This window comes from Haliaeetus albicilla, chromosome 7 (genome assembly GCF_947461875.1).
Source record: "Haliaeetus albicilla chromosome 7, bHalAlb1.1, whole genome shotgun sequence".
Lineage (NCBI taxonomy): Eukaryota > Metazoa > Chordata > Aves > Accipitriformes > Accipitridae > Haliaeetus > Haliaeetus albicilla.
Genome location: NC_091489.1, coordinates 3,543,037 through 3,568,077, shown reverse-complemented (window position 1 = coordinate 3,568,077; position 25,041 = coordinate 3,543,037). Strand labels below are relative to the sequence as shown.

Genomic DNA, 25,041 nt, shown 5'->3' with positions numbered 1-25,041 from the left:
GCCGAAATTGGGGCAGGGGGAGGTTGTGCTCACTCAAGGCTGCCAGAAGCATGCCACGCCGTGTGGGTGCACGACCCCCACCCAGCGGGTGCCCCCCCACGTACCACCACCAGCACACCGCCGTGCACACTCGCTCGTGCAAAGTTGAACCGGGCAGCCAGCAGCGGCACACGCGTGTGCATGCCCGGGGCGGACGGCGCCCACCGTGATGCCACGCTCACCTCTCCCAGGGCATCTTCACCAGTGGGCACCAGTAAGACCCCAGCAACACTGGGGTGGGTGGGGGGGGGGGGTTTGTGCAGGCAGGACAGGCAGCAGGATGGGGCCTCAATGCCGCCTTTCTCCTCGCCCATCAATGGCTCCTCTTGTTTCTCCCTGGGCCCCCATGTTTTCCTAACCCCCACCCTGGCGCCTGACCCATGCGAAGGAGGCGGGGGGGGCTGCTGTGAAAGAGATTCTTTCTTTGGAGGCAAGGGGTTGGGCTGGGGGGACCCCCTGCGGGGGAGAAGGGGGGGGTGGGGAGGGGTTATGGGGGTGCTGAGCGGGATGCTGAGCAGGATGCCAGGGTCTGTGCGGTGGAAGGGGCGAGCGGCCGGAGCAGCCGGGGGCTCAAGGCGAGATCTTGCCGGACACAGGCAACCAGGTGAGCTTGGGGATATTGGGGTGCCCTGGGGTGTCATCGTGGGTCCCTGGGGCTGTGTCATCCCCCCCCCCGCCTCGTTGTCCCTGTCCCCATCCCCAACCTGCTCTCCAGAATCCCCTTTCCCTCTGCAGGGCTGGGGGTGGGTGGCAGAATCAACCCAAGCCCTTTTGGGGGGGTCATGGATGGAGCAGGGTGGGAGTGGGTGCAAGCAGGGCACCCAGATGGAGCAAAGCAGCTGAAGAGGGGCGCAGAGAAGACCAGGACCCCCCCTCGCGCACAGCACTCAGTATCCCCCCAGCCTCAGAACTGGCAAACTCAATGCACTGTTTGCAACCAGAAGGAGCCCAGAAGCAGGCTGCACCCCAAAACCTCCCCCCCCCCACCCCAAGACCACCACAGTCACCAGGACCAGGCTGGGATGGTTGCAGAGGGCCAAAAATAAAGCCGAAAAGCCACATCTCATCACTAAACAGCCACTTTATCAGCAGGGTCACCCCCAGGAAGGTGACAAAAACGCAGCCACCCACATTACCTGGAAAATAGGAAGAAGACACCTTTCTTTCTTTCTTTCCTTCCCCCTTCCATTCTCTTCCCTTCTGCCCCCCCCCCCCCCCCCCAAAAAAGCTATAATGCTCCCACAGCTCTTATTTAAGGGTTTCATCAGGCCAGGTGGGACAGATGAGGTTGGAGGGGAAGGGAATAGGATGCAGGTGTCCTGTATTGTCCCACTGATACATACGGATGCTGATGACCCCCCCTCTAAGTATTGGTAGCCCACCCCAAAATGCTCCAGGCAATAGCCCGCTGCCGGGCTTTCATCCCCTGCAAAGTCGCCCCTAAAAGCATCATGATGCCCCTTCATCCATCCCCATCCCTGGGATTGTCCCCCCTCCGGCATCATCCCAGTGTCACCCGGGTACCCACCGCCCCGGCTCACTGCGGGAGGAGGGGGACGCGGGCACCATCCGGAGGACTGGGCATGGGGTTGATGCGTTGACCCGTGCGGACGTTGAACATGGGAAGGGTGGAAAGGGGCCGGGGGACATCCCGGCTGCTGGCCATGTGCCTCAGCTCCTCCGTGTCACCGTGGATGGTGGTGTGGTGGACCAGCTGGATGCTGAGGAAAAAGGACAACTGGGTGCTGCGCCCCGTGTTCCCACCCGCATCCCTTTAGAGAGGGGCTTGGGGGGGTCTGTCCCCCCATTATTAGGCTCTGTTCCCCATCATTGGGGTCTGCACCTCATCATTGGGGTCTGTCCTCCATCACTGGGGTCTGCCCTCCATCATTGGGGGGTCTGTCCACCCATCACTGGGGTCCACCACCCATCATTGGGGTCTTCCCCCCTATCATGGATATCTGCCTGCCCATCATTGGGGTCTGCCCCATCATCGGGGTCTGCTCCCCATCGCTGTGATCTGCTCCCCCATCATTGGGGTCCTCCTTGCTGGTGTTCGGCCGAGGCTATTGGAGAAGTAAAACGGCTCTTGTGCTCCAGCCTGTGTCTCTGGGGGGTTATTGGGAGGTGCTGAGGTGTGGGGAGAGGAGGAGGGGGGACCCTTTTGGGGTGGGGAGACCTTTAGGCTCCACCACTTCCATAACATCCTTCAGACAGCCGACCGCTCACCGTCCCCCTCTCCTCCCCATCGCCATCCCTGCTGGCCCTCCCCATGTGTGACCACGACAAAGCCCCCCCCCACCAAAGCAGCCCCCCAGCACCCACGCGGCTCAACCCCAGGCACAGGGACTTACTCAGATGTCTCCGAGTCCCGTTTTTGCCTACAAAACAGAATAAAAAGGCGGAAAAAAAAAAAAAGATGGTGAGAAGGGCTCTCACCAACCCCAGGTTGTCCTGGGGCCATGATGGCCAGGGAAGGGGCACCCAGCCCGGGGTGCACGTGCCCTGGCTGGGGTGGGGGGACCCCCACCCTGAGCGTGCCCCCCCAACTCACACTCCCTCCCTGCGGCAGCACATGAGGTGGCCCAGGAGCAGGCAGAGCAGCACGGCCACCGCCAGTGGCACCAGCAGCGTCACCAGGAACCCGGGCAGCAGGTCCTGGGGGGGGGCATCGGTGGGGGGCTGGAAATCCCCATCTTCCTCCAGCACCCCTGAACCCCACACCGGCCCCGAAGCCGTGGGGCTGGGCCAAATCTGCAGCTGTAACGGGGTGATGGTTAGTGGGGGGAGCAGGGGGGGTCCCCATGGGGGTTGGTGCATGGGATGGGGGGGCATGTGGGTCTCACCAGGGTGAGGTTGCACCAGCGGATGGTGAAATGGGGGGCGAAGGTGTCGTAGCAGGAGGCGAGGGGCTGCTGGCCCAGGCTGCAGCGGAAGCGGCTCTGCGGTGAGGCGGCCGACGCCAGGCACGGCGAGAAGGTGCCGTGGGAGCCCACCTTCACGTACACTCTGCCGGGGTGGGAGGCACCAGTTGGAGGTGACCCCCTCCAAAAAAAAACCCCAGGAGCAACGCCAGCACCCACCCCCCGGGTCTGCCCGTACCCCTCCTTGCGCCCCTCGATGGGCAGCGGGACGCGGCCGCCCCGGTCCAGAGCGGAGGTGATGTTGATGACATGGAGGTCATCCTGAGCCCAGACGCCGGCCGTGGCCTGGAGGAAGATCTCCTGCGCGGCCGCCGGCAGCAGCTCCTCCACGTTCCTGTTCCCCACCAGGAACTCGCCCTGGTACGGTGGGTCCCCACCTGGGGGGACACACATGGCACCCGTGGGGACACCCCACCACCATCCTGTGGTGGGTCCGGGACAGCCCGCTGCGATTTGGGGATGCAGAGTCCTTACCTGGAGCGGGGACGACGGTGATGACGAGGCGCTGTGCCACCGTCTCGTAGGTGTGCCGGTTGTATGCCAGCACCTGCAAACAGAGGAGAGACACCGCCCCCCCCCAAAAAAAAATGCCAGCCCTCCTCCCCGTGTCACCCCCCTGGCATGGGGTCGCAAGGGTGGGCACCTACCTCAATGGTGTGGGTGCCCACCTCGGTGGCTGTGGGGCAACCGTAGAGGTAGGCTGGCTGGTGGGGGTCACGTTGGATGTACCGCAGCCACCGCGGCAGGTCGGGGTGGTCCCGGAGGTGGGCTTGGAAGGTGATGGGGGTGGCTGCTGGGTGCCAGGACACACGGACGGGTGGGGACGGACACAGACATGGGGGGACACATGCCACCAGGCTGTGCCAGGGGTGGACCCTCACCCCGCAAACCCTTCCCCATCCAACTGGTCCCAACAAGGAAGCATAACTGGTCCCTGCGCCGGCTGTGCCCCAGGAGGGTCCCGCTCCCCTTTTTGAGCTGAATGACCCCAAATGGAGATGACCCCCCAACGCCTCAGCGGTGGGGGAGGAAAGGGATGCTGCTCCCGGGTGGGTTTAACAGGGTGATGGGGTGGTGCGCGGGGGTCCCCAAATGGGCGAAGGGGTGGAGGGATGGATGGAGGGATGGATGGATATGTACAAGACTGGATGAATGGAGGGAGGGACGGACAGATGGCCCAGCTGGGGTCATGCCTGGTGGGGAGGAGGCATTGTCAGTGTCCCCCATTAACAGTCCCAGCCCCTCCCTCCCCCTCCCCCCCAAAACCAGGCACTGCAGGACAACCCCTCGTCCCCAATCCCCTCAGCCTGGCCCTCACCGTCATCATCCTCATGCCCGGCGAGGAACAGGTCCCGCTCCAGCTCGTGGACGAAGATGGCTCCGGTCTCGGAGGAGACACGGTGGTCAGGGAGGACATGGTGGTCAGGGAGGGTGGCCCGGGTCCCCCCCAGGGCCACAGCTGTGGACAGGCACAGGACTAGATCCGGGACTGGGGAACATGGCTCCTCCCTGCCTCAGTTTCCCCATTCCCCAGAGACCCCAGGATGACCTGCAGGTGCCCACAGACCCCCCCCCTTGGGACACCCGGCTGGGACAGAAACGTGTCCCTGTGGTGCCAGGCGTCCCAGGACAGGGGGGTGGGCTATATTTAGGAGGGAGTGGGAATGGGGACAGGGACGGGGATGGTGACAGCACCTTCCCTTGCCCTGGACCCATCATGGAGAGGTTCCACTCCGTCCCCCCTGTCCCAAACCCAGCTGGCACCAGGGACAGGACGGCTTTATTTAGCCCCGTCAGGTCACAGCCACATCCCCCCCCCCGCCGCCGTCCCTTCCCACCGGCAACCCCCATCCAAACCCCTCTCTGGGGGTCCCCCCCATTCCCTCCCCTCTGGGGGTACCCCTGGCCTGGCCGTGTCCCCTCTCTGGGGGGGGTGACGGGGTTCCCACTCGCCTGCCAACACCCAGACCAGGAGCAGCTCGGGGGCCTCCATCTTCACCAGCACCCGGGAACGGGGCCAGGGCTGATTGACGGAGGCAGCGGGGCTGGCCTGGCCGGGGGGGGGCCCTCCTGGGGGGGTCCCACTGGGGACACGGAGGGGGGACCCCACCACGGCCACCTCCTGCCACCAAGGTCCCGTGGTACCCGAGCCCCTCCAGAACGTGGAGAGGAGTGGGGCTGACGAGGGGGTCCCATGTCCCCTGGCGGGGGGGGGGGGTTGTCCGGTAGGGTGTCCCCTGGGTGGGCTTGTCCTGGTGGTCCCCACTCGTGGGTAGTGGGGTGGCATCTGGGGCACAGTGGGGACACTTGGGGACAACTGACACCGCCCCCCCCCATCCCCGTACCGGCATGGCAGGCAGCCTGCCAGCACCGCTGCCTCGCACACGCGTGTGCCCTTGTGTGGCACCGAGACAGGACTGCACGCGTGCGTGGGCCTGTTCACACGCGTGTGCGTGCACAGGGAGCGCGGAAGGACGGTTGTCCCCCGGCAAGACGAAACGGAGGGTGCCGGGGTACTGGAGGGTTGGCGGCAGTGGGGGACCAGGCCCTGCGGTGGGGTTTGGTGGGGAGGGGTGCGTGTGTGTGTGGAGGGGGGGGATGGCGGCAGCGGAAAGGGAAAGGGGTGACCGTGGAGGGGGGGGGAACGTCGCGCCGCGTCACGTCACGTCACGCCTCGTCACGCCGCGTCACGCACAAAGGGCCGGGAGGCTGTGTCGGGGAACGCGGAGCATCTGCAGGGTCCTGGCGCCCGTGCGCTCACTGGCCTGGGGGAGCAGCGGTGCCCCCCACCCCGTTCCCCAGCCCCTTGGGGGGCTCATCCGGTAGCAGGGACCCCCAGCACAGCCCCAATCTATCAGCTCTGCCCCCCCCCCCAACCCTGGTGCCTGGTGGGAAGACAGCAAACCCCCAAATAACCCCCCAAAATATGACCCAGCAGGTGCAGGAAGGCAGGGGAGCAGCAACACAGCCCCCCACCCCTGGGGCCCCCTGCCTCAGTTTCCCCTCCTGCCACCCCTGGGTGGAGGCGTTGGAGGGGGGGGATGTGCTGCACCCCAGGGATGGATTTATGGGGACAGAAAGTAAATAGGGGTCCTGTGGGGACACCACCTCGAGATGGGGGGGCTTTGGGCACAGGTGTGTGGAGGTCTTAAGGGATGGGAGCATGGGGACATGTGGATAAAACTGAGGGGGCACAGGGAGAGGAGCAAGGGGACACAGGGACAGACCTGGGAGGGGCGCAGGGACAGGATGGGGGGACGTGGGTACAAACTTGGGGGGATACGGGGATAAGACGGGGGGATGTGGGTATAAACTTGGGGGGGATATGGGGACAGCATGGAGAGATACAGGGACAGGGTGGGGGGGGGACACGGGTACAAACTCGGGGCGATATGGGGATGGGATGGGGGGGACACGGGTACAAAATTATGGAGATAATGGGGGGGCATAGGGGCAGATCCAGGGGATGTGGGTGCAAAACTGGGGGGTACAGGGACAGGACTGAGGGGACATAGGGACCAGCCTGGGGGCCACGGGGACAAAACTGGGGTGGGTGGGGGACACACGACGGGACACCCAGGAATCGTGGGGGACAGAGCTGGAGGGGGACATGAGGACAGAGCTGGGGGGGGGTGGCAACACCGGACAAGCCAGAGCGGGGGGGACGCACGGCACGGCACAGCATGGATGCTGGGGGGGACATGCCAGAGGGAGGGGACCCCCGTGTGGGTGTGGGGAGGGGACCGTGGGGGCATCTGGGTGGCAAGTGGGGGGTCTCGGGGGTTGCCGGTGGCCTGGTGGCGGGGAGGCCGAAGCAGGGCGGCGAGGAAGAGGAAGAGCGAGCGCGCCGCTAAGACCCAGAGGGCTCTGCGGGCAGCGGGGCGGGCAGATCGCAGGCAGCAGCGGCTCCATCACCAGCCACAGAGAAAGGGGAAGAGGAGGAGAAGGGAGGAAGGAAGAAGGGCCTGGGCGGAGGGGGGCCCCCCGGGATGGACATGGCCTGACCAGGCCCAACAGCCCCCCGTGGGCCGGTGCAGGTGTGCCGGTGACGGCCACCACCCCCCCCCACCACGGGCGGCATCCCCCTCCCCATGCCGCTGTAGCCGACGAGGGGCCGCGGCGAGACCGGGGGGAGCGGCGGCGGCGGTGGCGGTGGTGGCGGCAGCGGCGGCGGCGGGCGATGCGGCGCGGCGGCCCGGTGGCGGCATGTTGAGGACGGAGGCAGGCGGCGGGGCGGCCGCCGGTGGGGGGTCCCCCTCTGGCGGAGCGACGGGCGGCGGGGGTCTCCGGAGCGCGTCCCCCCACCGTAACGCCTACGAGGCCACCATCCAGGCCCTGGCACCTACAAAGGAGGCCGATGGCGAAGACGGCAAGAAAAGCCGGGGTAAGAAGTATGGATCCAACGTTCACCGTATCAAGAACATGTTCCTGCAGATGGGGACGGCGCCCGGCCCCGAAGGCGCCTGCGACCTGGCCAAGGCCAAGGAGAAGCCCGTCCGCCTCTCCTTGCCCCGGGCCGGCAGCCTCAGCGAGAGCATGGACCAGGGCAACCTCCTCAAGCTGGGCACCAGCGTTTCAGAGAGGGTCAGCCGCTTCGACTCCAAACCCGACAAACCCTTCTCCAAGCTGCAGGAGACCCGTAAGATCTTCGAGAGGAGCCCGCAGGAGAAGGCCACCACCACCAAGCTCTTGCTACGTAAGGAACGAGCCGGTTTCCAGGACCGTAAGCTGGACGTGGTGGTGAGGTTCAACGGCAGCACCGAGTCCTTGGACAAGCTGGACACCGAAGCCGTCTCACCCACCGTCAGCCAACTCAGCGCCGTCTTCGAGAAGGCCGACCTCCGTAACAACCTCCACAAGGCGCCGGGACGAGCGGGAGGACCGCTCAACACCAAGGTGGTGGGCAAGCGACCTCGGGTCTTCTTGCCGGGCCCCGAGGCCGGACGGTCGGGTGATGGCCACGCCGCCCCGGCACGGGCCAGGCCGCCGGAGGAGGAGAAGGCAGCGGGGAAGAGCGGCCGGCCGGTGGAGAAGGAGACGGCCACCCCACGGGTGCAGGAGGTCTGCAAGATCAAGCCGGTGGAGGTGGAGGAGAGCGGCGAGGCTGAGGAGGAGGAGGAGGAAGCGACGGCAGCGGGCGAACCGGTGCCCGCGCCCCAGCCGGCCAAGGGGGCTGAGGGTCCGGCGCCCACCGCCCCCCGGCTGGAAGGGGGCTCGGGGGCGGCCACGGGCGAGGAGGGCGTCAAGGGCGAGCGGGCAGAGGAGGGCGATGCCTACGAGGAGGCCAAGAAGGAGGACTTCTCCGAGGCGGACCTGGTGGACATAAGTGCCTACAGCGGGCTCGGGGAGGACTCGGGGGGCAGCGGGCTGGAGGAGGAGGAGGAGGCCGAAGGGCTGTACGAGCCCGAGTCGGGTTGCGTGGAGATCCCCGGGTTGTCCGAGGAAGAGGAGCCTGTCCCCAACCGCAAGATCCAGTTCAGCACGGCTCCCATCCAGGTGAGACCGCTTGCGGATGAAGGGGGGGGGCAGCTGGGGATGGGGGGGTACCCCAGGGTGAGGGGCACCCCAGGGTGAGGGGCAGCCCAGACTGGGGTGTGTGACCCCTCCAAACCCAGTTATTGGGGGGGCTGGTGCCAGGGACAGGGAGGTGGGGTGGGGGTCTCTGTCCCCCCCACCTCCCCAGCCATGGGACATGGCATCCCACTTGGCCATGCCCTTGCATTGGGGGAAGGAGGGCTGCCACATGGGCCTGGCTAACGAGCCGGCTGGCTAACGAAGGGCCCTGCCCTGGCATGGCCTGGGCCCCCCCCCCGGCCAGCAAGGGACCACCGTGGGGCCGGTGTGGTGGGGAGGGGTGGCACTGGGACCCGCTGTGGCGGGCTGTGCACAGCACCCAGTGCCAACCCACCACCATGCCCAGGACGGGCCAAGACCCACCCCATATTTTGGGTGGGGATGCCCAAAATATCTGGGTACGGGGTGCTGGGTGCGGCGGCCGTGCCGCCACCCTCTGTCCTTGGTCCCCGGGGGTCCCTCGATGCCGGGGCTCGTCCTAAATGAGGGGGGGTCCCCGGGTATGAGACAGCGGGGTGTGGGGGTATTTGCCTCTCTGCCATGGGCCCAGCCCGGCGCCCAGGACCGTTTCGGGAAGTGGAGGAAGGGGAAGTGTCTTGGCGGCATGGCCGGGTGGGGACCAGCATCACCCGTGTCCCCCCCCCTATTCCCCAGCACAGACCCCAGCTGGGTTTGGGGTCCCCATCTGGGATGTTCCCCTGGTGATGGGGCGGGGGGAGAAGGGGCTGTGCAGCTATTTTGGGGTGTTCTCTCCTGCTCGAATCCCCCCGACCGGAGGAGCAGCAATTGCTTTGTGCTGGAGATGGGTTATTTTTAGAGCCCCGGCCTATATTCTGGCTCTGAGTCAGAGCGGGTGGGTGGCCCCACCTGGGACGGGGGGACAGGGACCGCCGTGGTCCAGGCAGGGGACAGCGGTGGCCGTGTGCTGGGTGGCTGCACGCTGCGGGGGGGCTTGGTCCTGTGGGAACTGGCCAGCCCGGCCCTGGGAAGGGTGTCCCTCCCATGGACGGGCAGCCAGGCTTTTTGGGGTGCTCTGCTCCCCCCAGCATGGCCTTTAGCCTCTTTGCTTTTACCTGCATCGCCCCTCAGGGTGATGGTGGGGGTCCCACGTGCACGGGTGGGGTGGGGACCCAGGGGTCTGAGCACCCTGGCTCCCCCCCACCGGGTGTGTGTGGGGGATGCTGAGCAACCCCCAAACCTGCTGTAGGGGTTGGGGCCCAGAGCACTGAGGACCCCCACCCAGCCCCAGCGCGGGCACCCTGCAACCAGGGATGGGGGCACACGCCGCCAGCTCCTTCCCCTGGGCATGTGCTGGCTCTGGCTCCTTCTCCCTTGGAACCAACTCCAGGCCCTGGGCACATCCCAAACCCCCCAGGACCTGGGGACAGGGGTGGGGGGCACAGCAGGACGAGCTGGGACCTGTGCCTGTAGCTAAGGGCTTGGGTGCCTGCAGCCTGCCGGGGAGCACGTGCGGGTGGGGGGACGAAGGCACGTCCCCTGCTCTTTATCCCCGGCACCCCGGGGTGCCACCCGGGTGGGTGCTGCCCATTTGTGGGTGTCACCAGGCTTTGTGCGATGGCCCTTGACACTCATCCCTAATACCCTTTGTGGCGAGGCTTTAGCGCTGCAGTGTTATCCCTAATCCACTCGCCCCGGCGGCATCGCCAGCCGGGGCCCCTCTGGGGACATCTCCCAGGTTCAGCGCCTGGCCAGCCTGTCCCCGACCGGAGAGCGGTGCTGGCAGCCTCCTGGGGCGCAGGGACATGGCATCCCACTCCCACTGGCTCCGGTCCGGGGACATCATCCTGGTGGCACATCCGACCTCGGCCAGGAGCACCTTGGTGCCTGGCATGGGGGCACCCAGCCCTGGGGTGAGTGTAGGGGTGCCCCCAGCCCCTCCTGAACTGGTGTGGGAGGATTTGGGACTGCCCCACAGCGGGGGTCAGCATCCCCAAGGGTTTACCGTGTTAGAGGACCATACGTGCGTGGCCCCGACCACCTTTGCCTTTCATCACCCCACTCTGACCAGCTGCCTCCGGTTGGGTCCCCTTCCCAGCCTCGGTCGGGGGCTGCTGTGAGGCCTCGGCAATCCCAACCATCCCCATCCCTGATCCCTTGGGACTAAAGGGATGTCCCCAGACCTGCAGGAGGACGGGGGCAACCCCAGCCCCGAGGTTGACCCCTCCTCGATACCCCATGAGTGAAGCCCAATGGGGAGAGGTGGGCACAGCGGGGACAGAAACCTGGGGACAGGGGTGACCCTTGGACCCCCGAGGCCCACAGAGTCCCTGGTGCTCCCTGTGCCCAGGCATCCCTCCAGGTGAGCACATGGAGGCAGAAGTTGAACCTGCCAGATGGAAATCCAGGGGAATAAACCAACCCCAAACTTATGGTGGAATCTACCTCTCCCAGGCACGATGGTGGGTTTGGGTCCCCAGGGCTCCAGGCTGGCAGCCCAGGCTTGCACAGAGGTACCCAGGCAGGGGTGAGGTGCAGGGAAGGGCAGAGGAGGTGAAGGTGCCCCAGGGGGAGAGCCCTTCCCTGCTCCCACAGGGCAGTTTGGACCATGAGAAGGTGGTGGGCTGAGAGCTGGGGAGCCCCTGCCTGGGGAAAGGGGAGGATGAGGGGAGCAGGGAGAAACAAGCCAGTTCTTCCTTCCCCAAAGTGTGACTCAGAGCAGCCAGTGCTTGGATATCCCATCCACTCATCCACCCATCCATCCATCTTTCCATTTATCCATCCATCCATCCATCTTTCCATTTATCCATCCATCTGTCCATCCACCCATCTGTCCATCTGCCATTCTACCCATCCATTCCTTTGTCCATCTCTCTGGCCATCCACCTCCCGTCCATCCTTCCGTGAGGTGCAAGGCACGGCACCATCTCTGCTCCCAGGGCCACCCCAAACCTTCTGTGCTTCCTCAAACTCCCCCTCACTCCATGACATGACTTGGGGGGACTCTCCAGTGGCTCATAGGCTCAGTAACATCCCCCCCATGCCCCTGCCCGGCGTTCCCCCCACCCAAGGATGCCCCTTCGGCTGCGGGTGCTGCCGGTGCCGGGGCGGTGGATGGCTGCGGTGTTTTCCCACTCCATCCCGCTGCCTCGCTGAGCAGCTCCCTCCACCACGGCAGGTCTTCAGCACTTACTCCAACGAAGACTACGACCGCCGCAATGAAGATGTCGACCCCATGGCCGCGTCGGCCGAGTACGAGCTGGAGAAAAGGGTGGAGCGGCTCGACCTCTTCCCTGTGGAGCTGGAGAAAGGTGGGTCCTCTCCCCATCCCGCACCCCGGGGTCTCCGCGGCACCTTGGGGATGGGTTGGAGGTGACTCCATTGGCATTGGGTGGCCGGTGCCACCCCACCAGGACACGGCTCTCTGTCTCTGCAGACTCTGAAGGGCTGGGCATCAGCATCATCGGCATGGGCGCAGGGGCCGACATGGGCCTGGAGAAGCTGGGTATCTTTGTCAAGACAGTGACGGAGGGTGGAGCGGCCCACCGGGACGGCAGGTAAGAGCTGCTGGGCCCAAAACTCCCCCCTTGGGTCCCCCCTGCCGCACGCCCGCGGGCTTGGGTGGTGATGGAGGAGCTGGTGTGGGAGCGGGCAGATGTGCCAGATGTTCCCCGGTGTGGGAGATGCTGGGGAGGTGGGCAAGGGGTGGCCCCACTGTGACAGTCCCTTTGTCCCCAGGATCCAGGTGAACGATCTCATCGTGGAGGTGGATGGCACCAGCCTGGTGGGGGTGACGCAGAGCTTCGCTGCCTCCGTCCTCAGGAACACCAAGGGCCGCGTCCGGTAGGGCCTTGGGCTGGGGGGTTTGGGGGGCCAGGAGACCCCCCCAGCCCATGCTGGGCCCCCTGCAGCACCCTGACCCATAACCTGTCCCCAGAGCACCCCAGCTTCCAGGCCAGGCTGTCCTCCTGCCCCAAAATACCTCTGCCCCCCACCACTCCCCATGCCCACTGCCTGTCCTGTGCCACCCTAGTGCCCTCTGCTCCCCAGAATGCCCCCACATCAGCCCAGGATCCCCCCCCAGCCCTCTACCTCATCCACAGGCACCATAACATCCCCCCCAAATTCGCCACCCCCAGGAGCACTGCATGTCCCAGCAGGGATGTCCCCAGCTGTGCCACCTGGGTGTCCCTTGGCTGAGCCTCCCCACTGTCCCCTGGCTGTGCCACCTGGGTGTCCTCCACCCCAGACCCCCCACGGTTTGAGCCCCCCGTCCCTGGCTGAGCTTCACTGTCCCCGCAGGTTCCTCATCGGGCGGGAGAAGCCGGGGGAGCAGAGCGAGGTGGCACAGTTGATCCAGCAGACGCTGGAGCAGGAGCGGTGGCAGCGGGAAATGATCGAGCAGCGCTACACCCAGTACACCGAGGATGATGAGGAGGTGAGGGAGACAGCACCCACCCAGGAGGGGACCGATGTGGTCCCCCCACCCAATATGGGACCAGTGACTCAGTTTCCCTAGGTGGGATGGGGTGGGGGTGCCAGGCTGAGGACCACCATGTGCCAATGCTGGTCTGTGCCCTCCACAGACGGGTGAGTATGCCACGGATGAGGAGGAGGAGATGAGCCCCATGTTCCCCAGCGGTGAGATGGCCATCGAGGTGTTTGAGCTAGCCGAGAACGAGGACACTCTCTCACCCGTGGAGATGGACCCCGAAAAGCTGGTGCACAAGTTCAAGGAGGTGAGGAGGGGTTGTGGGGGGGGTGCCAGGGGAGCGTGCCCACACGTAGCAGTGTGTGTGCGCACCCGGGAGCGGTGCAGGGACGTGCCAGCCCTGTGCGAACGCCCGGCTCCTCTTGCAGCTCCAGATCAAGCACGCCGTCACCGAGGCCGAGATCCAGCAGCTGAAGAGGAAGGTGAGCGGGTGCCCTGGCTCCCTGTGGGTGGGAGGGACCCCCCTCCATCTCCCCGAGCCCCCCTGGATCTCCATCTCGCCCATCCCCTCCTAGCTCCCCACATCTCCCCCCAGACCCCTCACCACGCTGCGCTGTGCCATGCCGCGTCATGCCTGCTCCCTGGCTATGCCGTGCCATGCTGTGCCAAGCCGTGCCGTGCTGTGCCAAGCCATGCCATTCTGTGCCATGCCGTGCCATGCCATGCCATGTGATGTCATGCCTGCTCCCTGGCCATGCCGTGCTATGTCATGCCATGCCACGCCATGCCGTGCCATGCCATGTCATGCCTGCTCCCTGGCTATGCCGTGCCGTGCCATGCCGTGCCGTGCCCTGACCCTGCTGTCCCCCAGCTGCAGTGCCTGGAGCAGGAGAAGGCGCGCTGGCGGGCCGAGAAGGCCCAGCTGGAGCAGAGTGTGGAGGAGAACAAGGAGCGGATGGAGAAGCTGGAGGGGTACTGGATGGAGGCGCAGAACCTCTGCCAGGCCGTGGATGAGCATCTCAAGGAGACTCAGGCCCAGTACCAGACCCTGGAGCGCAAGTACAGCAAGGCCAAGAGGCTCATCAAGGAGTACCAGCAAAAGTGAGGGCAGCGCCGGGCCCTGGGCACCGATCCTCCCCCGGGCACAGAGCATCCCTCAGGGCATGGACCCACCCCTGGGGCACCGACCCCTTCCCGGGCACCCCTTGTCCCTGGGCAGAGACCATGCCATTGGGCATGAACCATCCCCTGGGCATGGACCATGATCTTGGTGTGGAGCCACTTGTGGGGCACCGACCCCTTTCATGGGCACCCTTTGTCCTTGGGCACGGACATCCCTTGGGCGTGAACCGTTTCCCTGGGCACAGACCATCCTCTGGGCAGAAACCCACCCCTGAGGCACCAAATCCTTCTTGGGCACCCTTCATCCCCTGGGTGGGGACCTTCCCTTGGGCAGGGACCTTCCCCTTGACGTGGACCCATCCCTGGGGCACCAACTCCCTCCTGGGCATCCCTCATCCCTGGCCATGGACCATCCTCTGGGCAGGGACCATCCCCTGGGAGATCCCCGGGCATCACCACCCTGCTGAGCACTGTCCCTCCCTGACACCCAAGTCCCGGGGTCCCCCCGACCTTCCCCACCTCCCTGGGGTCTCCCCGGTGTTGGGTGGGTGGGGGGGGTGACGTGCACCCACGCTCTGGCCCCCGCAGGGAGATCGAGTTCCTGAAGAAGGAGACGGCGCAGCGGCGGGTGCTGGAGGAGTCGGAGCTGGCGCACAAGGAGGAGATGGAGAAGCTGCAGGAGAAGGTGGGCACCGGGCGCCGGGACGCGGGCTGCCCCTGAGCCCCGCGGGCACGGCCGGCCCCGGCCTCGGCCCCGCCGCCGTCCGGTCCCGCTCCGCCACGCCGCATCCGCCACGCTGCCGTCGCGGCCCATGGGTTCCCGTCGCCGCTGGATCCCAGGATGGATCGCAGCAGATCTGCTCGGGCGCCGGCTCGCGCCAGCCGCTGGAACCCACGTTGGGTGGTAGCGGAGCCGCGTAGGGCGCTGGCTCCCCTCCGGACTGAGCTCCGGCCGCTGGATCCCACGCCAGATCGCGGTGGATCTGCTTTGGGCACCGGCTCCCACCGGATTGTGCTCCCGCCACTGCGCCCTGCACCGGATCGCAGTGGATCTGCTCGGGTGCTGGCGCACGCCCGATCCTCCTCCTGGCACTGGATCCCACACTGGATTGCAGTGGATCTGCCTAGGGCTTGGGTCAGAGTGGATCCTGCTTCAGGGTCTGCCATCCCATAATGGATCAAAAGAGATCTTCTTGGGCACTGGATCCCAGGCTGCTTGCGCGGGATCCCGCAGTGGTTCCCGGTAGATCTGCGCAAGGCACGGGGTCACACTCGATCCTCTGTTGGGAGCTGGATCCCATGCTGGTCATGCTGGATCCCACAACAGATCACACTGGATTCCACGCTAGCTACACTGGATTCCCCCCCCAGCGGGTGGGGCCAGAGCTGTGCTGGGTCATAGCAGATCCTCCGTGGGGTCACAGGATCCCCCGGGATCCCGCAGCACCCGGGATGCTGCTGTGGGTCACAGCGGGGGGGAGGGGGGGGCGGCACCCGCCCAGCTGGGGGGTACCAGGGCGCAGGTGGGCAGCAGGAGGGGGTCCCCTGGTACCCAGCAGAGCCCCCCCCATGAGCCCACCCCTTACACCCTCCTCTGTCACCCCCCAAAATGCCCCCACCCGGACATCCCACAGAGACTTACCCACTGCCTGCCTGCAGCCCCCCCAGCCCGTCCCTGTGCCCCCAGCCTGCCCCCAGCCCCACACCGGCCCTCCAGCACCCTGCCCCCCCCATCTCCCTCCTTCCCCCCATCCCCGTGTCTCCCCCCACCCCAGCACCCCCATGTCCTGCCCCCCCTTGTCCTGTCCCCCCCAGTCCAGTCCCACCATCCCCGTGTCCCCATCCCTGTATCCCCATCCTGTCGTCCCCCCCAGCTTTGCCCTCTCCGCCACATGTTCGCACCCATGTCCCTGTGTCCCCATGCCCCCCCCCTTGTTCTTGTGCCCCCCACCCGGCCCTGAGCCCCCCCGCCCCCCCCCCTCAGCTGAGACCTCTCCCCTTTGCTGTTTTTCAGATCTCTGAACTGGAGGCCAAGCTGCAGACTTTGAAAAATTCCAACCCGACTTAAACCACCCTCAAACCGCAGCGATTTTTTTGGGGGGGGGGCCCTCTCCCCCCCGGCCCTGTCCCCCCCCCCACTCCCTACCCCTTCCCCACTGGGGAGGAGGCGAGACACCCCCCGCCCCCCGCCAAGGCCTCCTGGTGCCCCCCCATTTCCCTCCCTGGGGGCACAGACAGCGGGGGGGGGGGCTGGGGTGCATCTCGAGGGGGTTTTGGGGGGGGCGGACACCCCGCGTTCGTGTCTGTGTCCAGTGTGAGTCTCGTGGTGACGTGATGGACCGATCGGGGGGGGGCACAGCCCCCCCCAGGCCTCCCCCCCTCCTCAAGCACACCCTCCCCTCAACGTGACCCCTCGCCCCCCCCCCCCCCCCCCAGGACACAGAGCTGGCACCCCAGTTGGATGTTGGGGGGGGGGCAGGCAGAAATGCCCCCCCCTCCAAATGTGAGCCATACTGGGGAGCAAAGAGGGGGTACGCTGGAATCCCCCCCCGTCCCCCCCGTCCCCAGCTCTTCCTTTTGGGACTCACCTGGAGCACCGGCCGGGGGGGGGCCACTTGCCTTTGTGCCCCCCCAATGGACTCAACCCCGGCCCCGCAACGAGGTTCGCCCCTCCGATTCGGTGCCCGGGACACCACGGACCTTCACCGTGGGGGGGGACCCCAAGTCCCCCCCCCATCGCCTGTCGCCCCACCCCCCCACCCCAGTGCCACCACCGCCGGGCAGGAGGGAACCCCTCAGCCTTTGCCAAGCCCTGCAGCGGGCATGGGGGGGGGAAAGCAGCCCCCACCACAGCCCCCCAGGGATGTGGGGACACGGCTGGGGGGTGCCCCCAGTGCCCCCCCCCCCAGCACCTGCCACTACCCTCCCCTAGCCCAGGGCTTTCGCCTTCCCTGGGCAAAGGGGGGGACACACACGGGGGTCCCCCTCCAGGGTGGGGGCGATGCTCTCACCCACCCCCCCAACTGTAAATATCCCCCCCCCCCAATAAATCACAGTATTTCTCTGGGGCTGGGACACCCCCCACCACTGGCCAACCCCAGCCGGGTTGGGGGGTCCCAGCCCCTCGGCCCAGGGGGAACCCCTTTATTTTTTGTTTCTGTTTTGCCCCCCCCTCCCCCCCGAAGTACCGAGTCTCCGACAGTAACTGGATGTGGGGGCAACTGGGAGCCAGAGCTGGTTATACTGGGAGGGGGAGGAGGGGGGCACGCAAAGGGGGGGGGGACGGGGAGGGGGGGTCCGACTGGATTGGAGCCACTTTGGGGGGGGGGGAGTATTTAAGGGGGGGACGGGGAGCAAGAGCCCCGGGGGGGTGCTGGGGTTATTTAATCTCACACGTATACCTGTGGGTGTATATACTATATATATATGTACGTATGTATGTACTGGTCCTCGTTTTGTAACGCAGCGTCCTCGCGTCCCGCCAGCCCCATAAACACGGCCTCAGCGTCCGCCCGCGCCTCCTTGTCCGGGCTGACTGGGGACACTGGGAACACTGGAGGGCACTGGGAGAAGTGGGGAGGATTGGGGGGCACTGGGGGACCGGGAAGGATTGGGGGGCACTGGGAGGAGTGGAATGGATGGGGAGGGCTGGGGGGACTGGGAAGGATTGGGGGGCACTGGGAGGAGTGGGGAGGATTGGGGGGCACTGGGGAGACTGGGAAGGATTGGGGGGCACTGGGGGGAGTGGAGAGGATTGTGGAACACTGGGAGGAGCGGGAAGGATGGGGAGCACTGGGAGGAGTGGGGAGGATTGGGAGGCACTGGGGGGAGTGGGGAGGATTGGAGGGCACTAGGAGCAGTGGGGAGGACTGGGGGGCACTGGGGGACTGGGAAGGATTGGGGGCACTGGGTGGAGTGGGATGGATGGGGAGGGCTGGGGGGACTGGGAAGGATTGGGGGGCACTGGGGGGACTGGGAAGGATTGGGGGGCACTGGGAGGCCAATAGGGAGGGCTGGGGGAGGGGGTGTGTGTGTGTGTGCGCGCGCGTGTGTGTGTCTGCGCGCGCGCTCCCGCCCCGTGTGCACGTGCCCCCCGCGCCCCCCCCGCCCCGTTCCGTCGCTGTCCCTTCAGCACCGCCACCGCGCACCCGGGCCGGGCCGAGCCGAGCCGGGCGGGGCTGGGCGGGGCTGGGCGGGGCGGGGCGGGGCTCGGCTCCTGATCCCAGCCGCCCCCCCTCCTTCTCCTCGCCCCCCCCCGGCCGCTTCCGGGTTCCTGTCCGGCTCCCACCCCCCCACACCACCACCACACCCCCCCCCCTCCCCACCGAACTCCCCCCACACCCCCCGGCCCGGTTCCGCAGCGCCCTCCGCTCGGTCCCGGACCCGGGCCCGGCCCAGTTCGGCTTCCCGGCGCTTCCCCGGCGCCCTCGGCCCGGCCCGGCCCGGCCCGGCCCGGCGGCGGGAGGTGCCCAGGATGCCCGAGGAGCGCCGGTGAGTCGGGGCGGGGGGGTGGGGAAAGGGAGAACGGAGGGGGGGTGGACGGGACCAGGGCGTAACCCCCGGGCGGCCCATCCACCGGACAGCGTCCCCGGTCCAGCCCCATCCACCGGAGAGCATCCCTGTCCAGCCCCATCCACCGGAGAGCATCCCCGGTCCAGCATCCTCGGTACAGCCCCGGTCCAGCCTCCCCAGCACATCCCCGGTCCAGCCCCCCCGGTCCAGCATCCCCGGTAAAGCCCCATCCACCGGAGAGCATCCCCGGTCCAGCCCCACCCCCGCTACAGCATCCCCGGTCCAGCCCCATCCACCGGACAGCATCCCCGGTACAACCATCCCCCCCAGTATATCTCCGGTACATCCCCGGTACATCCCCATCCCCCGTACAGCCCCACCTCCGGTACAACACCCCGGGTACCACCCCCCCCCCCCCCCCCCAGGTACTGTCCCCTCCCGGTAACATCCCCGCTCCCAGCACTGCCCCCGCCCCAGACCAGCTCCCTGGGGGGAGGGAGGGGCTGGGGGGGGAGCTGGGCTTGGATCTGCCCCCCCCTCACCTTAACCCCACCAGCCCCTCCCGATGCTGCCAAGGCATTAGGAGCCCCCCCCACCCCGAGAGACCCCCGAAAACCGGAGGGGGGCGATTTAACCCCTTCCCGGCTGCCTTGCAAAGAGCATCCCCAGTACCCACCCCCCCAGCCTGCTCTCACCCCACCGCCCCCACATACCCCCGGGGGGGCTGACTCCCCCCCAAGTGGGGGACATGTGTGCTGTGTCCTGCTCCCCCCCCCCCAAATCCCTCACTCCCCCCCAGCACTGTGAGGCTGAGGGCATGGGGACACTGGGATCACTGGGATCACTGGGAGGTTGCGGGGGGACAGCCTCTTCCCATCCCCACTTGCAGAGGGTCTGGGTGCATTGGGGTGTTCCCCCCCCCCCCTTCCCTGACTGTCCCCTCTGTCCCCAGCTCTGTCCCACCATGTCAGTCTCCAAACTGCAGGACGCGGATGAGGTTTTCGGTGAGTCCCCGGGGGCCCGTGGGGTGCAGAGCCACCCATGGGTGCTGCCCCCACGGGTCCCCACCTGCCTTCAGTGTCCTCCTGCTGCCTGCCAGCGGCGAGCGGGGGGGGACCCCAGAGCTGGGTTTGGGGACAATATGTGCTTGGGGACTTCAGGGACAGGCACAGGGCACGCAGCCCCCTGCAGAGGGACACGTGTGGGGCGGGGGACAGGGTGGCATGGGGACGTGCGTGGGGCACAGGTGTACACGTATGGGCATAGGGACATGCAGGGGGATGTGGGGACACAGGGACACGTATAGGGCACACAGGCATGTGGGTATGGGCACAGGGTGACACGGGCATGGGGACACAGCAGGGGACACGGCCCAGAGCCACTCCTGGGGTTGGGGTGCAGGAGGCTGCAGCAGGGCAGGGACATCGGGGTGACCCCGGTCAGACCCTGGGCAAAGCTTCCTCCCCCCCCCCCACAGGTGACGGGGACACTCTGTCCTCGGGGACACCCCACTGCTCTTCTCCCCGTGCCGGGGCATCTCTTTGAACACTTCTCTCTGTCCCCTGTCCCACCCCACCGGGGTGCCCCATCCATCCACGTCCCCAATGCTCCTCTCTCCCTGTCCCCCTCTTCCGTCTCCACTGGGATCCCTCACCCGTCCTTGTCCCCGTGCCCCGCTGTCCCTTTGTCCCCTCTCCACCGGGCTGGCCTTCTCCTGACCGTCTGTCCCCCTCTCCCTCCAATGCTCTCCCATCCCCTTCTCCCGGCCCCTACCTGGCCATCTGTCCCTCCATCCCTGTCTTCCTGTCCTTACCCGTCCATCCGTCCCTCCACCTCCTTTACCTGGCCTTATCCCTCCCTTCCTCCCCGTCTCCCTTTCCCTACCTGTGTATTTGTTCATCCATCCATCCACCTGCCCCCATCTTCCCTCTCCCTACCTGTCTGTCCGTCCTTCCATCCCTCCCTCACATCTCCTTGTCCCTACCTCTCCATTTGTCCATCTGTCTCCTTCTCCCTGTCCCCATCCATCCCTCCCTCACTTCCTTGTCCCTACCCCCCCGTCTCCCGTCTCCTTTTCCTTACCTGTCTGTTCATCCATCCACATCTTCCCTCTCCCTACCTGTCCATCTGTCCTTCCATCCCTACATCCCTCCCTCGCACTTCCTTGTCCCTACCTCTCCATTTGTCCACTTGTCTCCTTCTCCCTGTCCCCACCCCTCCCTCCCTCATGTCATTGTCCCTACCCACCCGTCTGTCCACCCTGTCTCTTTTTCCTTACCTCTCTGTTCATCCATCCATCCACATCTTCCCTCTCCCTACTTGTCCATCTGTCCTTCCATCCCTCCCTTCCATCTCCTTGACCCTACCTCTCCCTTTGTCCATCCCTGTCTCCATCCATCCCTCCCTTCATTCCCACCTCCTTCTCCCTACCCATCTGTCCATCTCCTTTTCTTTACCTATCCGTCCATCCATCCATCCACATCTTCCCTCTCCCTACTTGTCCATCTGTCCTTCCGTCCCTCTCTCGCATCTCCTTGTCCCTACCTCTCCATTTGTCCATCCACCTCCTTCTCTCTCTCCCCATCCCTCCCTCCCTCCATCCCCACCTTCCTTCCCCCTCCCTCCCCTTCCATCCCCTTCCCTCCGCATGTCCGTCTGTCCGTCTCTCTCTCTCTCTCTGCCCCGGTCTCTCTTTCACCCCCAGATTTTACCGCTGTGGTTCCAGAGACTCCGCGCCTGGACAGCAGTCTCCAGAAGGCCAGAGCCCGGCTACTAGCCAAGGGCCGCCGGCACCGGCCCTCCCGCTCCCGCCTGCGAGACAGCGCCAGCTCCACCGAGGGTGACGAGGGGCCCGAAGCGGCGGTGAGCCCCCATGGGGGGGCTGGGGTGGGGGGGCTGCAGGGGTTGGGGGGGGGCACCGTGGACCCAAGAGAAGGATTTGGGGGGGATGCCGTGGCTGGGGGTACGGAAGGGATGGGGGACACACCGGGGAGGGTGGGGGGGGGGGTTGCAGGGGTTTGACACCCCCCCCTCCATGCCGTGTGCCCCCCCCAGGGAGCCGAGGGCGACGGCGGCCAAGCGGCCCCCTCGCCCTTCTCCCGCGGCGTCGAGTTCTCCTTCGAGGCGGGGGCGGTGCGGCGGGGGCTGGGGGACCCCCCGGCCTCCTCGCCCCCCCTCAGCCGCTACCAGCCCCTCACCAACGCCTCGTCCCAGGAGGGGCTGGCGGGCACCCCCTCGCCCAAATCCTGCCACAGCTCCGACAGCTCACCCGGCTTCGCCCGCCGCGACGCCTGGCCCCAGCGGCACAGCGAAGGTGAGCTCCCCCCACCACCCGACCCCCCCCGCCAGGCTGGGGGGCACGCAGGGACCCCAGCACCCCCCCAGCACCCATGCGAGGGGCAGTGGGTGACACGTCCCTCCTCCTCCTCCTCCTCCTCCAGACGACAGCCGGGACATGAGCCCCCCCGAGCCGGCCAGCCCCACCGTGGGGCTCGATAAGAAAACACGGAGGAAGTTCTTGGATTTGGGGTGAGACCCGGCGCTGGGGTGGGGGGAGATTGAGGGGGGATACGGGGCAGGGAGATGGAAGGATGCAGGGAGGGATGGAGAGGGGATGGAGGGATGCAGGGAGGGATGGATGAAGGGATGGGAAGGTGCAATGGAAAGATGGAGGAATAGGTGGAGAGATGTCTGGAGAGGCAGAAAGATGGAGGGATGCATGGAAGGAGGGATGTGGATCCTCTGAAGGTGATGGAGGGATCTCTGAGGATGGATGGAGGGGGCCGGGGGAGCCTCGGAAGGGGGGGCCATGGCCATCAGGACACCCCACTCCCTGCCAATTCTGCTCTCTCCCACCCAGGGTGACCCTGCGCCGGGCATCCTCCAGCAAAAGCCGTAAGGAGAAGGGCAGCAACCGCCTGTCCATGGGCAGCAGGTGAGGGACACCCCCCCACACCCCGGGGCAGAGGGGGCTGCAGGGGGATGGCCCCTAACACGGCTCTGTCCCCAGGGAGGCGGCAGAGGGTCCCGGCCGCTCCTCGGGGTCACCTTTCCTGCCCTTCTCCTGGTTCTCGGACAGCGCGAGGGGCTCGGCCTCCCCTGGCTCCGCATCGCCTGCCGGCTCCCCCCGGCACGAGGGGCTCAGCCCCGCCAAATCCGCCTCCCAGGTCAGTGCCTGGGAACGGGGGGCTCCTGGCCCTGTAGGGTGGGTGGGTATAGGAGCCCTATAGGGCCAGGGTACTGTAGGGAAGGAGGTTGGTGCTCCTATGACTTAGGTAGCTATAGGAGAAGAGGTCAAAGGCAGCTATAGGGACAGGGGACAAAGCCCCATAGGGTCAAGATAGCTATAGGGGAGGGTATCAAAGCTCTATAGAATCAAGATAGCTATAGGGGAGGGTATCAAAGCCCTATAGGGTCAAGATAGCTTTAGGGGAGGGTATCAAAGCCCCATAGAGTCAAGACAGCTATAGGGGAGGATATCAAAGCTCTATAGAATCAAGACAGCTGTAGGGGAGGGTATCAAAGCTCTATAGAATCAAGACAGCTATGAGGGCAGCTCAAAGCCCCATAGGGTTGGGTAACTATAGGGAGAGGGATCAAAGCCCCATAGGGTCAAGATGGCTTTAGGGGGGATCAAAGCCCCACAGGGTCTGGTAGCCCTATAGGGAGTCAGAGCCCAGGACAGATATAGGGAGGGTGCTGGGGGGGCTGCAGGCTGCTTTGGGGGCAGCAGGGCCAGCCCTGCCCTCACCCCTCCTGCTGCCCCAGGACTCGACGCTGAGCGAGGACTCCCCACCACCCAGCGCCAGCCCGCGCCTGCCCGGCCCCACCGCCACCAAGTGCTCCTACCCCTACCACACCTTGTCACAGTCCTCGGATGAGGTGAGCCCTGGGGAGGGGGGGGCACGAGGTCGGGGGTGCCCCCCACACCAGGTGCCAAGGAGACCCCCCCATTAACACCCAGCCCCCTGTGCCCAGTTCCTGGATGAGCCCCCCGGCGCAGCTGCAGGCTGGACGTGCCGGCAGGTGGGACAGTGGTTGGAGAGCCTCAACCTGGAGCAGTATGTGGAAGAGTTCTCAGCCCATGGCGTCGATGGTCCACGGCTCCTGCACCTCGATGGTGCCAAGCTCAAGGTACAGGGCTGTGGGGGGCTCTCTTCTGCTGGGGTGCAGGGGTAACCCGACAGGCTCAGTTGTAGGGAAAGATGTTCTAGGTACCCCAACTGGGGTGCTCCATGGGGCAGGAGGTCTGGGTGGGTTCTAGGTATCCCAACAGGCTGCTCCATGAGACAGCTCTGGGAGGGTTCTAGGTACCCCAACAGGGTGCTCCAGGGGGACAGGAGGTCTGGGAGGGTTCTAGGTACCCCTATGGGCTCATCACAGGTCAACAGGCTCTAGGTACTCTAATGGGCTGCTCAATAGGGCAGATGCAGGTAGGTTCTAGGTACCCCAGTGGGCTCATCACAGGGTACCTAAAACCTCTTATCCTAATTGGCTGCTCCACAGGGCAGGAGGTGGGGGGAGATTCCAGGTATCCCAATGGACAAGTCAAGGAGACAGATGGGAGGTTCTAGGTACCCCAAAGGGCTGGTGCACAAGGGATGTAGGTACCTTGTGGGATGATCCTGAGGACAGGCAGTGCGGGGGGGGGGGGGTCTAGGTACCCCAAAGGGCTGGTCCATAGGGCAGGGGGGTACCGGCACCCCATGGCCACGGGAACGGTCATGCGGCCGGCTGTGCCGGCAGGCACTGGGAGTGGGCAGCTCGCAGGACCGTGCGGTGCTGAAGAGGAAGCTGAAGGAGCTGAGCTTGGCCGTGGAGAAGGAGCGCAAGGCCCAGGAGAAGGCAGAGAAGCAGCGGGAGAAGCAGAAGAAGAGGGACCAGGAGCAGCGGCGGAGCTAAGGGGGGGGCCGGGAGCGCCCCTGCACCCCTTCCCTACACCCACTGCCCCTGGGACACCCGGGGGGCACCCGGCTCCGGCACGGGATACGCCGCCACGGCCAAGGGACGGCGGCACCAGGCTGAGACGGGCACGGAGCGGCACGTGCACCCCCCTCCTCCAGCCGCCCCCTCCCCGCCTTGCACCCCTGCACCCCACGGGCACAGTCCGGGCCCTCCATGGGCCCCTTTTCCGGATGCAAATGGCACGTTGGATCCCCCCTCCCAACTCCCCCACCTTGTTCCGTAACCCCCCTGGCACCCTGAGGGGTCTGGGGGGGTCACAGCCACCCCTCCCACCCCGGTCCCCCGGCACGGTGCAGCACCGGCCGAGGACAGTGCATGGCCTGACCCCCTCCAGACGCACACACCCCCCAAGTCAGGGTGCGGGGAGTGAACGCTGACCCCCCCCCCCCCCCCTCCCCAATATGGTGCCCCGGGGGACACCCCAGGAAATAAAAGGGTATCGAGGGCCAGTGCAATCCAGCGCGACCAGCGTGAGCCTGACTGGGATGGGGCTGGGGGACAGGATGGGGTGGGGGG

At 66.3% G+C, this 25,041-nt stretch overlaps 3 protein-coding genes across 5 annotated transcripts; 2 read left to right on the top strand and 1 right to left on the bottom strand.

Annotated features, from left to right (window-relative positions):
* Window positions 1-1,102: 1,102 nt before the first annotated feature.
* SGCA (sarcoglycan alpha) lies at window positions 1,103-7,171 on the bottom strand. The gene is made up of 13 exons (XM_069788322.1): window positions 7,033-7,171; window positions 6,634-6,813; window positions 5,109-5,250; window positions 4,913-5,047; window positions 4,282-4,472; window positions 3,611-3,756; window positions 3,438-3,510; window positions 3,142-3,340; window positions 2,886-3,048; window positions 2,594-2,799; window positions 2,394-2,420; window positions 1,581-1,760; window positions 1,103-1,175 (listed from the first exon to the last, which is right to left on the bottom strand). Exons 1-13 carry the CDS (start codon window positions 7,169-7,171, stop codon window positions 1,172-1,174), a joined length of 1,785 nt encoding a protein of 594 aa, XP_069644423.1. The 3' UTR covers window positions 1,103-1,171.
* Window positions 6,790-16,307, top strand: PPP1R9B (protein phosphatase 1 regulatory subunit 9B). Its single transcript, XM_069786565.1, has 10 exons — window positions 6,790-8,459; window positions 11,674-11,806; window positions 11,932-12,052; window positions 12,234-12,338; window positions 12,798-12,933; window positions 13,082-13,234; window positions 13,356-13,409; window positions 13,799-14,028; window positions 14,638-14,734; window positions 16,064-16,307. The coding sequence occupies exons 1-10, from the start codon at window positions 7,170-7,172 to the stop codon at window positions 16,115-16,117; spliced, it is 2,373 nt and encodes a 790-aa protein (XP_069642666.1). The 5' UTR covers window positions 6,790-7,169; the 3' UTR covers window positions 16,118-16,307.
* A 2,063-nt stretch (window positions 16,308-18,370) lies between these two features.
* On the top strand, window positions 18,371-24,980 carry SAMD14 (sterile alpha motif domain containing 14). 3 transcript variants are annotated; one of them, XM_069786567.1, is made up of 10 exons: window positions 18,371-18,540; window positions 19,514-19,565; window positions 21,287-21,423; window positions 21,616-21,874; window positions 22,002-22,089; window positions 22,421-22,495; window positions 22,571-22,727; window positions 23,329-23,442; window positions 23,539-23,694; window positions 24,307-24,980. In XM_069786567.1, the coding sequence occupies exons 2-10, from the start codon at window positions 19,526-19,528 to the stop codon at window positions 24,460-24,462; spliced, it is 1,182 nt and encodes a 393-aa protein (XP_069642668.1). In that variant the 5' UTR covers window positions 18,371-18,540; window positions 19,514-19,525; the 3' UTR covers window positions 24,463-24,980. The 3 variants fall into 3 exon arrangements, with proteins under 3 accessions (XP_069642668.1, XP_069642667.1, XP_069642669.1); XM_069786566.1 differs by having other exon boundaries at window positions 21,266-21,423; XM_069786568.1 differs by having other exon boundaries at window positions 18,373-18,540; window positions 21,266-21,423; window positions 21,775-21,874.
* The last annotated feature ends 61 nt before the right edge of the window (window positions 24,981-25,041 follow it).

Excerpts from the sequence above, each read along its gene's own strand:
- PPP1R9B (XM_069786565.1), top strand. The coding sequence starts at position 7,170 with ATGTTGAGGACGGAGGCAGGCGGCGGGGCGGCCGCCGGTGGGGGGTCC. Across the intron at positions 12,053-12,233 it reads GCGGCCCACCGGGACGGCAG|GATCCAGGTGAACGATCTCA; the intron begins GTAAGAGCTGCT and ends CTTTGTCCCCAG. Across the intron at positions 14,029-14,637 it reads ATCAAGGAGTACCAGCAAAA|GGAGATCGAGTTCCTGAAGA; the intron begins GTGAGGGCAGCG and ends TGGCCCCCGCAG.
- SGCA (XM_069788322.1), bottom strand. The coding sequence starts at position 7,171 with ATGCCGCCACCGGGCCGCCGCGCCGCATCGCCCGCCGCCGCCGCTGCC. Across the intron at positions 3,757-4,281 it reads CGGGCATGAGGATGATGACG|CAGCCACCCCCATCACCTTC; the intron begins GTGAGGGCCAGG and ends CCTGGCACCCAG. Across the intron at positions 1,761-2,393 it reads CGGGACTCGGAGACATCTGA|CATCCAGCTGGTCCACCACA; the intron begins GTAAGTCCCTGT and ends CTTTTTCCTCAG.
- SAMD14 (XM_069786566.1), top strand. The coding sequence starts at position 19,526 with ATGTCAGTCTCCAAACTGCAGGACGCGGATGAGGTTTTCG. Across the intron at positions 21,424-21,615 it reads ACGAGGGGCCCGAAGCGGCG|GGAGCCGAGGGCGACGGCGG; the intron begins GTGAGCCCCCAT and ends TGCCCCCCCCAG. Across the intron at positions 22,496-22,570 it reads CGCCTGTCCATGGGCAGCAG|GGAGGCGGCAGAGGGTCCCG; the intron begins GTGAGGGACACC and ends CTCTGTCCCCAG.